General features: G+C 34.9%; 1 protein-coding gene across 1 annotated transcript in view; it reads left to right on the forward strand.

The window, feature by feature from the left end:
• The first annotated feature begins 3,256 nt into the window (after positions 1–3,256).
• Positions 3,257–13,798, forward strand: part of LOC130048080 (uncharacterized) — a 35,003-nt gene continuing 24,461 nt past the window's right edge. The window contains exons 1-5 of the mRNA XM_056144222.1: positions 3,257–3,388; positions 11,692–11,880; positions 11,973–12,170; positions 12,418–12,597; positions 13,587–13,787. Coding sequence (XP_056000197.1) covers positions 3,319–3,388; positions 11,692–11,880; positions 11,973–12,170; positions 12,418–12,597; positions 13,587–13,787 — 838 coding nt within the window. The 5' untranslated portion in view covers positions 3,257–3,318. The remainder of the gene's footprint in view (positions 3,389–11,691; positions 11,881–11,972; positions 12,171–12,417; positions 12,598–13,586; positions 13,788–13,798) is intronic.

Consider the following 13,798-nt stretch of genomic DNA (forward strand, 5'->3'; position numbering starts at 1 on the left):
CATATACTTTTATCGGTTGTTTATCAAACGGAACACATCCACAATCATGCAGTCTCTCTTTCCCTCAAACCATGTGTTTCAGATGAAATGTCCCCAATACTCGCAAAATACGGAAGTGGACATATGTCCTTAGACAATCAGAAATGATGTGTATGAAGACTGCGTTCTAATGTATCTGGTTGTCCAATGACACCTGCCACTATCAAAGGTAAAGACCACGAACAGTGCATTAGAATATTTGTCAAACATTTGTTACGATAAGGCATTTTATCTTGCCGTGAGTCGTCCATTTGCACATTGTCTGTATACCATGCCATCATAGTGTAGGTTTTTCCCGGAACAATAATTGCCATATTTCCAACATATTTTTTTCCTTTCTTTTTGAAACCAATCTTTGTCTGCTTTCCAATTTGCTGATGTATCATACAATTTGCTTATGTATCATCACAAAAACCATACAAAATACAAGTACAACGCTTTCTAATTAGTGTAAACAACTGCAATTCACTTTAAGAAAAATTGTCGAAAGTCAGACCATATACCTTTAAGGTGTCCAGTATGGTGTTTCCCATGTTTACCTTTCTCTTGATAAGATTTGCGACATTGTTCACTGTTGGTTATCTTCACGTTTTTGTTAGCAGTGATTTTTATTTGATGTTTCAAGGGTCTGTGTTTGTCATAGTCTCAATGTATTCTTTATGGTATTATCCTCTAATTACATGTATATTCGGACTGTTAAGTCGAATCATATTGAAGTTACCTCTATTGAATTATCTTTTATATTGACATAACTTTGATAAATCACCAGTAACATTAGTTGTATAGTTCAACACAAGTTATATTGGTCTTTACATAAAATGAACAATAAAGATTGGTTCCTGAATTGAAACATACTCATATCTGGGTTTTACTTTGTTGACTTATTTTCACTTCTTTGGATGCAGATTTTAATTTTTCCATTATGGTCTTTAAATCTGACATTGCCGGCCTAAAGTCTGAAAGTGCTCACTTTAATCTTGACATTGAATAAAAGATACCACAAATTTCTCCTTATCTGCTTCAAATTGGGATATTTCAGTGAAGATACTATTTACGTTACCAACATACTAACAACTCATCGTTAAGACAAACGGGATGATTGCAGCTTCTCTATTGTTAATATCCCAGACATGCGTAGCAATATTTTATCATCACTTGGATAAATGGAAAATGGGAAAGTAGAACGCTTCAGGGGTTGTAGATAAAGAACGAGAATTATTGCCTTGGCATACCAATGCTTTCATTGACAAGATGGATGATTCACGCCATAGCATATCATATTTTCCGTCTGTTAATTTCGTTATGTTATGTCATGTGTGTGTCATCTTTGTGTATGGAAAAAGTGAAGATAACGCCTGTGATCAATGTCATATTATATGGACAGGTACTTAAGTTTCACTTCAACAAATTCACAAGTCTGTTAAATCCCCTACAGAAATAAACAATTGTTGTGATAGAGGTAGTTAGTCCATTCTTCCTTTCCTTACCATTATTGCAAGAATGTCTGAGTAGAGAGCCTGCATTGAGTGACCACAAAATCTTGATCATATCGAGTTTGAAATTCCTTATTTAGTTTTTGTCCGATATTAGAGATATCAAATTTGCCTCGAAGGCATGTGCAAGTGAATGCAAGGTGAAGACAACGAACAGCGATCAATATGACGTTTTCATTTTCATTTCCTGGATTTTTGCCAGTATTAAAGCACGGAATTTTATTAAATTGGTTGTCCATTTCAGATATTCCTCTGGCAAAATGTACAGTATGCATTAATTACGCTGAGATATATTCTAACAATTATATTTATAAGAGTTTAAGGGATTTTGTATAACTCTTTGTGAGTGATGTGTATAATTTTTATGCTCAATTCTTTTATGTTAAATTCTAGTAAAGATATCAGCACCACGAAATCATGTAAATGAAATGACACACAAACTTTATTGATATCCTTCAAAATACTCACACAAAAATAGGAGAGTTGTAGGGATGGAAAAGATTCCAAATACGACACAATATTTTGGCAACGAGTCGATACTTAACACATGACTATTTTATTAGCAATACCTAAGGGAACGCTTAAGAACTGAGCTACCGCGACCGGTCGAACTCTCGGATGTGTGCAGATTTTACTACGTTTTACAGTTTTACACATTATCTAGTGGAATGAATTTAGTCTAATAGTTTGGGTGGCCATTATCTTTTTTAAGGATTTCAAATGTATTTTGATAATTCCTGGATATAATACATTGGTTTTACGCTTACTGCGAGTCCGACCTTGCCTGTGAATGACATCAAACACTCTAAGATGATAGTACTTTTCAAAAACGTTTCAATAGTTTCATTAAGATTTGATGTAACAGAAAATATAATAGGTAAAACTTTTACAAGTTGATTTTAAAATATTTTCTATTTTGCATTGGAATTCAGAGAAATGTTGCGTTTAAAACAATGTGTAAACGAATTTCAAGTATTGATTTGATTTTATGAAATATATTTGAAAGGAATATGTATGTTCTGAACAAGACATCGGGCGAATTTCAATCGTTGAACTGTTCAATGCAAAAATTAATCCCGACATTTATAAACGTGTTCATAATTGACGGTTAACAATGAAATATTCTAGCAATAAAACATTTCTCTGAAATTATAGCTCAGATAAAACACGTTATAATAAGTCATAAAATATGTACCATAAATTTTAATCAAAATAAAATTTCGTTTCAACGATTCGAAATGCGCAAACTTTGTACGATATTTCATGATATTTTCACAAGTCCGATATCATTAAGCTTTTTATTTATTTTTCTACGATACATGTAGATTTGATACCTGTCAACAAAATTGATGTTGCAATATTGCCCGGTTTGGAAGTTTTAGGTTAACCAGACTGCACTATACTGTCCGTCAATTTTAATATCATATCTGTGGACATTTCTATTTTGATTGACCAATGCCTATATATTTATTGTATGTGTCATATATCTATTATATTCCGGTGGTCTTTTTTGCCTTACTCTTACTTTTGTATTCTTTTGAGGAATGGTTACTATTCCTTATCTTTACCTCTTCATACTGAATTAGAACATGGGAATGAAAGTACCGTGAAATTATACCAGCAATGGAGTTTTGGGGCAGAGGAAGTTTTACTAGCACTTTCAAAAGTGTCATTATAATCCAACGGGAAATAGTTCTTCATGATTGGGCGTATGAAAAATCTTCTTGCCTGATGAAGTGTTGATGCCGTTCCATGATACTTTTTCTTTTCATTGTGTGTAAGAATCATGACGAATTTTAAGCTCTACTACTTGTGGATTATGTATTGCTATGCAACAGTGCTCACTAGATTAGTAGGTAAGTGATCGTTTTTAGATAAAATCATCAATTTTCCAATAAAAAGGCATGTATGAATACTGCAGTAATTTGACTCAAACGATTGGAGTATTAAAAACTGACTTTAATGAACAAAGCAAACTGCATTATAATCGGTTCATTTTCTTTAAAAACAAGCAAATGATTTATCTTTTGAATATGAAATAACATATTCATGTGACGTACGTTTTAATTTGAAAAACAAAAGGGCTTTGCGCTAGGTGTCCAATGAAAAAGATATTTACATATCCTTCTTGATATAATAAGAAAATCTATAGCATATTTAAGAGTGGAAGCGCTGTCCGTATGTTTTATCCTTTTCTTTGGTTGACTCTGTGCTAAAATTACTATATTACTTGGTTTTCTTTTGCAAAAATGTAAGAAAACGAATAGAAAAGAAATAATTCATCGTAAAAAGATTGAAATATTTGCAGCTTAGCAGGATGAAAGGTGAAGATAACGAAAAGTGATATTAGATCATGGTGAAGTTGTCATACTTTGCACTTTTAACTGTAATGGATATCAAAACTTAATAAGCAATGCATATTTTGTTTTCGTTCAGGGCAAATTATATAATAACATGGAATTGTACGCTTCAAAATGAGAATAAAAGAATATTGTTTTGGCTTTCAAATCGACATTTAGATAAATTGACAACGTTTATCTATAAACAATATTCATTTTCATCCATTTGTCGATTTCATATATCCCCGTGAACTCGAAATGAGGCACCACATAGTCCTCCACATCTGTTTCGTAATTAGAATGATCGATATATAGTATGAAAGGCGAAGACAACGAATTATGTATATCATTTAATGTCCTCTAGGGAATCTTGTACTCATATACAGAAATCACCAAAACAGGCGAAGGCCTGCAAAATATAGGCTTATGCTCGGTCCTTTTTGGTTTTGAGCAGGGAGGGATCTTTATCGTGCCACACCTGCTGTGACACAGTACCTCGGTTTTTGCGGTCTCATCCGAAGAACTGCCACATTTAGTAACCTTACGACAAACAAGGGGTATTGAGGACCTATTCTAAAGAGACATTATTTGTCGAAATGCGCATCTGGTGCATCAAAATTGTTACCGTATCAGTTTTACATTCTAACCCAGATCCCCACGGATCGAGATATTTTAGTGAAAATAGATATTGATGGCAAACTAACATCTCAACTTTATGACAGACGGGATGATTTCAGATTCTCCATCATCAACTTTCCATATTTATGTACCAATATTCCATTAACAGCTGCATATGGTGTTGATATTTTTCAACTGATTCGATACGTAAGAACTTTTTATGCGTACGATCAGTTTTCAAATCGAGGCAGGCTGCGGACAAGGAAGATGATGTTATAGTTTCAACGGTCTTCTTTAAAAGTATTTTTTTCATGATCGTTATAATGATCTTTTTTGCAAATACAACCTATCATTGTATCAAATTCTGTCTAACATGTTTCATACCGATTGTTAGGCCGTTCGTGGCACAATGATTTGACTAGGGGTAACTCCTTTTACCAAATCAAAATATAGGACATACGACAGGTGTGACTTGTGGAAAGGAGATGTTTGCTCCTTCTAGGCACAAGGCCCGAAATCTAACATACATGTATCCAGGGGTTCGTGTTTGTCGAACTCTCTATTTTGTATTATTTATAGGAGTTATGAGATTGATTACTGTTTATTATCTTTACCTTTATATTTCAAGGATTTCCACAAAAACTTGAATGGAGAGTGTTTGTTTATCTTTTGTTTGACTATTACATTTTTCGACACATCGCTTTAATAAACAATTGCAATCATGAACGTAAAGACTGGGTTATTTGTGGCTACCGTTTCACCAACCAATCGTAGATCAGAAAAGTGAACGTAGCACAATCAATCATTTCATTATAAAAGTTACAACTTGTGATTGACGAAAATATTGATCGTAAGTCTACGAGTGGTCTAGGATATGGAACCCACTGCTTATGGTACACATTTCTTTGAGATGCTATTGATCAAATCGAAATTACTGGCATGAGATTGTCGTTGTTCATGACCCTTTTATTTGGTGAACCTGTGCTGCACATGCCGTGAAACAATGTATCGACGGGTGGTGGGATACCACAGGTGTCTTTATACTGGATGTCGAGAATTTGGGCGTTTCATGAAAAGGTGTGAACGTCTGCAGGGAAGTCTGCATATGGATATGTACCGAAAACACCACTGTATCATTAAACAAAACTTACAAGAATTAAATGATTTATACCTAATTTCTAAATAATGAATGGGGTGGGGAGCATGTTGCCCAAACAAAACGGGTTTGGGGGTGAATCATTTCGGAAATTTTATTCTTCATATTACTATTTATTATATTCACACGGAGGTAAACGGTGGCACCAACATAGGTAGAGGTGACAATCAAGGAGATGCGTGGTGGCATACACGGACAACCTTCGTGGACTTCAATGTCTAGCTCGCTCGGAAAAAATAGGACTTCAAAGAAGGTGCCGACAATTTTTAAGGTCCACCCTATTTGGGGCAATTGTTTTACACTGCGTAGGGCGCATAAAACTCGTGTCGTTTACTCTCTCTCTCTCTCTCTCTCTCTCTCTCTCTCTCTCTCTCTCCATCTCTGTCTCTCTCTCTCTCTCTCTCTCTCTCTCTCTCTCTCTCTCTCTCTCTCTCTATATATATATATATATATACATATCTCATAACTCCTTTAAGCAATACAAACTACAGGGTTGGTCAAACACGGACCCCCAGCACACCAGAAGTGGGATCAGGTGTCTAGGAGGAGTAGGCATTCTCTGTCGACAGGTCCCACCTGCCTTAAGCTCTGTATCTTGATCAGATAAACGGATTTATCCGTAGTCAAAATCAGTGTGCCAAGAACAACCTAACAATCGGTATGAAACTCGCCAGGCAGCATTTGACCAAATGATAAGTTGTATTGGTAACCTATATCGTTATAACGACCACAACATTTGCGAAATGCTTACTTTAAACGAAACTGTCCGAACCTCTGCATCATCAACGTGTTTGTCAGTGGCCTGGTTCAGTTTAAAAACTGACTGTGAGCAGCACAAGCTCTTGCGTATCGCATGAGTCGAGAAATATAAACACCATATGCCGGCGATAATGGAATATTGCTACATAAATATGGGAAGTTGACGATGGAGAAGCTGCCATCATCCCGTTTGTCATAAATTTGAGTTATTAGTTTGCCGTTATTATCTACTTCCAATAAAATATTTAAGTATAAAGCCGAAGTGGATACTCTTTGGTGTCTTTTATTTCGATTTCTCAGGGATACATTGAATCGACATATGGATGGAAATTAATATTGTTATTACATGTATATAATACGTCGTCGATATATCTAGAGGTCGAAATGATGACCACAACAAGAGATGTTTCAGGTAAGTAAAAGAGTTCAGCTGGCGATGAGTCGTAATCAGTTAAAAATAAAACCTGATTTTGGGGGATACACTTTTCAATTATGACAGCACCAAATACGAGGTAATTGTGCACGGGCCTCCCCATAACGACAAATACGAGAACTGACAATAAGAGACAAAGTTCAATTAATCGGTGAATTCGATACATCCTTGGAGTAAATCAAAATCGTCAACAATCTTGTAATGATTCCAAAAGCAGGGTAGACCTCTCGGATCTGTGATGATATACAGTTAAGTTAGCTCAACTCGCTATATCCGGTCGATCACTAGGCATTACATCAGTTTCCGTTTCACAAATTGAGACAGTTAAAAGCGATATTTCCATTAAATGCATTTAGGACGAAAGCTGAGAAAGATACATTTCAGACGTATACAATACAAACTTGACGAACGCACATTATGTAGCACTTGAAGACGGCGATGATGTAGAGGAAATCAAAAGTTTACCAACAGAAAAGTGCGCGAATAATTCCGAGATTTTTATACCGTTTAATAAAAATTGAAACTTTTTTCAAAAGAACACGACGATCAAACACTGACAGTTATAGTTTCACATTTTGAATTCTTTTGTGATATAATAAAACGTTAGCAATCATTACATACGTAGTGACGTATGCATATATAATAGACAGGCAATACAAGGGAAGCAACTTTCATAATTTTCAACATTCTGCACTCCGGACTCTGTTTTAACCGGCCAATTTCTTTGAAACCACAACATTATAACAATTAGACAGATTATACTTTATATCTATAACAGGGTTACACTATACTTTAGGTAACATGACATCAAGCTTGAAGTAGCATATACATCTATATAGTTTTACCTACATTATCTTAAGGATATGTAAGTTGAGTCTGTTTACACACAAAACTGAGTATAGATCATATGTACACTAGTACATGAGCCATTTGGGGTAGCGGCTTTATTGACATTTCTCATTGATAGCTAACATGATACACTTTCTTGTTTAGTCATGTATTCTATGTATGTTTATTTATGCTTTAGTATAGTCATTAGTATAGTCATATTTAGTGTAGTCATATGTGTTCAACTTGTTCTTTTTGTTACAGATTTCCATGTACACTGCCACGTTTTTGTAAATAAACCTTTCGAGGGCTAAATTCACTCGTTCACACACACACACACACACACACACACACACACACACACACACACACACACACACACACACACACACACACACACACAACTTTTTATATAAGCGAGACTGATCACATTTATCATTAGTATCCATTTTATCATTACATGTATCTAAATCCAAATGACTAACAGCATAATACATGCACATTCGACTGATAACGATACAACTATTTAGGACAATATATCATAACTTGGTAATGGGGGAGGGTTCACAATCCCAAATTTGCAAATGGAACGTTTCCGTAAAGTTTTATGAAGATCGTTAGAAATTGAATATAATAAAATATATGTACTAAAGAAAGCAATGGGTCGCCATCGGTTCTTTGAGGCTCCAACCCCTTGTTATTAATTGCAATATCAACAGTAATTTTGAATAAATGATCTTCAATATACATAATCATGTTTAGCCGTATTTAAGTACACATGTCTGAAAGGAAACGGAAAACCTCATGCGGAAGATAGATTTCAAGTCATTTAAGGTACAATTTGAGTCCGTGAATTGTTTGAGGTATATACAGATATGTCAATAGTGTTATACTGTATTTTACAACAAATAACAATTAAACGTCAAAAGTATGTATATATCCATGATTTCAGTCGTGTTTGATGCAGGATAAAATTTTCTATACATGTGTGTCATTACTTTTATTGCTTTTTTAAGGTCATGATCAGTTTATTTTCTTATTATTCTTATCCTTTGAATATAATTTACTTATTAATGAAAACGAAACTCACTTGAGTAGATCGATACACGGTATTTAAAATTCTATAAAATATATCTTTGATATCTTATACATCATTATTATGTTTTTAAATTCTTCAAAGTTTCAAGAAAATCAATAATCTTATCAATCGTTTTAACATTTTTAGAATTTTGCATGCCATCAGTTCCTTAGGCTCAAATTTACAAACAAAGGAATAGATGCCGTCAACATAAGCAACATTCTTCGTCATAAAAGGGTTCAGTCGTGTATTCCAACTTATTTCAAGTTCAAGTCTACACCCTGTATTTCCTACAGCTATACTTCTACTATTGCATTCAAACTTTTTAATTATAAACAAACTTTGCAGTGCTTAGATATAGACTATCTTATACGTAATCCACCAACATGTTCTTGTTCTTCATCTTCTTTCAACTACAGTCCAGCTGGACATGTCATTACTGGTGATGTTGATATAGTTGAAAATGAGGACCTCAAATCACTTATTCTTAAAGGTCCTAAATACAGAGAACCTCGGTCTTTTAATTGGCGACAGAACTTCATCTCTATTATGAGTTCTGTCGAAGATTATGCCAGACGATGGGCTAAATATGAAAAAGAAGAACTTGATACATTGTCAGAATGGTTTAAAAGCATAAGAGGGATATTAAAATCCCGCATTAGACACATGAAAACAAAAGTACGTACCATCTATCCTTCTGTGTTTAGTAAACCAGAAGTGATAAAAGAATTAGATAGGTTACATGAGGAATATGTTTTGGTGACAAAGCTGACAAACTGACAAAGCTAGTAACAACATTGTCTTTGTTTGTAAGGCTCATTATTACAACTGTATTTTAAACGAACTTGGCATTAATTCAACTTTTGGTAATCACACTTATACTCCAACTGCCCTTTCAAAAGACGAAATTCTTCAAAACCATGCTTCAGTTTTAAACACATTTAATATTCCAGTCAATGGGTCGAATGAATATGAGTGACCGTACCTATACTGGATTCCTAAACTACATAAAAACCCTTACAAACAAAGATACATTGCTGGATCCAGTAAGTGCTCTATCAAGCCCCTATCTTTGCTCCTCACGAAAATGTTAACAGCTGTGAAGGAGAAACTTCAAACTTACTGTGCCACTACATATGCCAGAAATGGTGTTAATCAAATGTGGATTCTAAAAAATTCTAAAGAACTTTTAGTAAACTTGAAATCACAGAATTTTTCCCAAATCAATAACATTAAAACCTATGACTTTTCAACACTATACACGAACATTCCTCACGATAAATTAAAGACTAGACTTTTTGACATCATAGACAATTGCTTCTTCAACAAAAACGGAAAACGGAAATATTCATATCTAGTGATCAGTCATTCAAAAACTTACTTTGTTAAACACCACTCTGATTCCACGCACAAGTACTCTGAAGTTGAAATAAAAAATATGCTAGAGTTTCTCATTGACAATATCTTCGTGGTCTTTGGTGATCAGGTCTTCCAACAGTCTGTTGGAATTCCCATGGGCACGAATTATGCTCCTTTGTTAGCTGACCTGTTTTTATATTCATATTTATTCAAAAACTTCTACGTGAGAAGAAAAAATCTCTTGCTGTGACCTTCAATTCGACTTTTAGATATATCGATGACGTTTTGTCTATTAACAATGATAGCTTTCATTCATATGTCGATTTGATATATCCCTGTGAGCTCGAAATAAAGGACACCACAGAGTCGTCCACTTCTGCTTCATACTTAGATATTTTATTGAAAGTAGACATTAACGGCAAACTAACAACTCAACTGTATGACAAACGGGATGATTTCAGCTTCTCCATCGTCAACTTCCCACATTTATGTAGCAATATTCCATTATCACCTGCATATGGTGTTTATATATCTCAACTGATTCGATATGCAAGAGCTTGTTCTGGGTATAGTCAGTTTTTAAATCGAGGTAAGCTACTGACAAACAAGTTGATGGTACAGGGATTTCAACAGTCTCGATTGAAGTCAGCATTTCGCAAATTCTATGGTCGTTATAACGATCTAGTTCGTCAATACAACCTATCATTGGGTCAAATGCTGTCTGACGTGTTTCATACCAATTGTTAAGCCGTTCTTCGCACACTGATTTTGACTGCGGATAACTCCGTTTACCTGATCAGGATATGGGGCTCACGGCGGGTGTGACCAGTCAACAGGGGATGCTTACTCCTCCTAGGCACCTGATCCCACCTCTGGTGTGTCCAGGGGCTGTGTTTGCCCAACTATCTATTTTGTATTGCTTGTAGGAGTTATGAGATTGATCACTGTTCGTTATTTTCACCTTGCATGTACGTTACATTAGATATCTGGCTCAAAAGTTTCATCTTCATTGACAATATGGACTTGTTTCATACCGATTGTTAGGCCGTTCTTGGCACACTGAGGTTGACTACGGATAACTTCGTTTACCTAATCAAGATATAGGGGTCACGGCGGGTGTGACTGGTCGACAGGGTATGTTTATCCCTCCTAGGCACCTGAATCCACCTCTGGTATATCTCCTATTATAGGAGATTGATTGTTGTTCGTTATCTTCAACTTTCATTCATAAATTACTGTATACGATACATATGTAATCAAAATCATGAGGGAATAATGACTGAATATTTCTTTCAACAATAAAACCCACCTTCAGAAAGATATGAATATTAAACAGTCAGACATCGTACTTGAAATCGTACGTGCTTCGAAATCGAGAGCTTTTGTGAAACGCTCGTAGACGTGCACATCGAAGTGGTCGTAAACGTAATTGTACGTTTGTTATTTATGATCGGTTAGTGAAACGACCGCCTGGTCTCTAAACTAAAATTGAAGGTTTAATTTTCGCGGTCTTGACTATATATCCCATGTTGTTTGCATCATAATTGACTATAGTCATCTGAAATTTCAATTATTTGATACTTATCTAGGAACATCGCCATCATTTGTGTGTAAACAAGCTTACCAGTCATCAACCAATGACTCTTTTGTCGCCAGCTATGGTTGTGATGACGACATGGAGACTTTCTCTCTGACCAATGATGGGTATTTTGAGGTGTGGTCTGTTGAGCTGGACAATACTTACATAATTCATTGGATTTTCGTCAGCATTGATGCGGGTAATAAAAATTTCATACTTTCATCGTGATTTCGCAAGTATTATTCAATCAATGATGAATTAGTCTAGTTCTTTTTATATTTTCAAAAGCAGAATATCAAGTATATGTTGTTAATACTGATGGTCAAAGGAATACCGAGTACCTGTGTCTAGCTGAAGGACGTAAACTAAGATCACCCCAACGACTGATCACATGTGAATATCCTGATTATGTCGACGGGAAGGGGAATAAAATTGAAATTCGACAAATACGATATGGATCATTGAGAATATATGAAGTTAAGCCTATAGGTAAATGCATAGGGATGCAATCCTAATCTACATTAAGCATATCCACTGTGCATCATTCATTTTTAATCATTTACTGCAATTTTAATTACCTTTTCTTCAAAATCTTATTTTACAAAGATTCTTAATTTTGCTTTTATATGATATATAATATATAATATATTTTATATAATATAAATTATATGGTAGAAAAAGAATGATTTATTTGTCTGTTTCGTTTTGCCTCACTATCACACTTTCTTTGTTTTAGGACCATCTCGTTTGGGTCAAACAATGGTACAGAATTGTACGGATCTGGAACCATTTTGCAAAGCTTTAGACGGCAACATGGACACATTTTACCATTCAAAGGAAAATGTCCAGGCCTCTTGGTTCCTACAACTGGATAAAAACTATGTGGTGAAATGGATACTGTTATCAATCAGGGGAGGTATATTTTATAAGTCATTATAAGTTTACTTGATCAAAAGATAGGGATTCACATTGTATGTGACCGGTCAACATGGGGTGTTTACTCCCCTTCTGTTACACTTGATCCCACCTCTGGTATTTCGAGGGGTTTGTGTTTACCTTGTTCTCTATTGTTAATGATTGATAGTATATTTGTAATTGATCACCGTTTATGATATTCCATTTTTTAAAAAGTAATCCGGTGTGAAATATTTAATTTGTATATCAATTTCAAAATTTTACAAGGTGTGTGTGATTCATTGAATGAATCAAAATTTTCTCAATGTGCTAAAATTCCCTGAGGATCCGTTTTGGAATAGGCTACCATTTCTTGTTATAATAGGCGACTAAATTGGGTGGTCCTTCAGATCAGAGCACAAAAAACGAGACTACGTGTCATAGCGGGTGTGGTATGTTAACAATCCATCCTCGCTCCAAAGTTTATGTTTAAATTTTGTAGCCCTTCAACGGCAACTGTCACGTCTCTAAATGAGTGAAAAATTCTCGAGAGGGACATTTTAACAATTTACAATCAATATGCTGTAATGAAAGAAGTGAATTTAACAAAGTGTAATCAATATCATAAACACCATAAAGAATTTGAAATTTAGAGCAGGGTCAACACAGAACCCTGGAAACAGCAGAAGTAATGTCTGATGCCTAGGAGGAGTAAGTATTCCCTGTTGACAGGTCACACCGACAGTGAGATCTATATCTTGATCAGGTCATATAACATGAAAATTGCAATATGCTTATGTAGCCTTATCATGTTTTTATGTCAGGACTTCTTTTTCTATATCTAATCAATGAATAATGTCGTTATCGTCATACAACTCTGCGCTATATTCTACAACAAATCATTCTTGTTATAAAACTATCATTGTAGAATATTGCATCATCGGTTATTCTTGAACTGTACTCACTAATGTATTATCTCAGATTGATTTGAAACATTCTCTTTTATATCAGGATACTATGAATTACACATTAAAGATGGTGACGTAAGAACCAGTTCGTCTACACTGTGTCGGAATTTCAGTTTTACCGGACCAAATGAATTAAAACAAAACAACAAAGCCTTGGAATGTAACAGAGAAATGACAGGGAATTCAGTTGTAATAATAAGGACAGATGGTGGACCATTGAGGCTGTTTGAAGTGTACCCCATCAGTAAATATAAT

Source organism: Ostrea edulis, chromosome 7 (assembly GCF_947568905.1).
Source record: "Ostrea edulis chromosome 7, xbOstEdul1.1, whole genome shotgun sequence".
Lineage (NCBI taxonomy): Eukaryota > Metazoa > Mollusca > Bivalvia > Ostreida > Ostreidae > Ostrea > Ostrea edulis.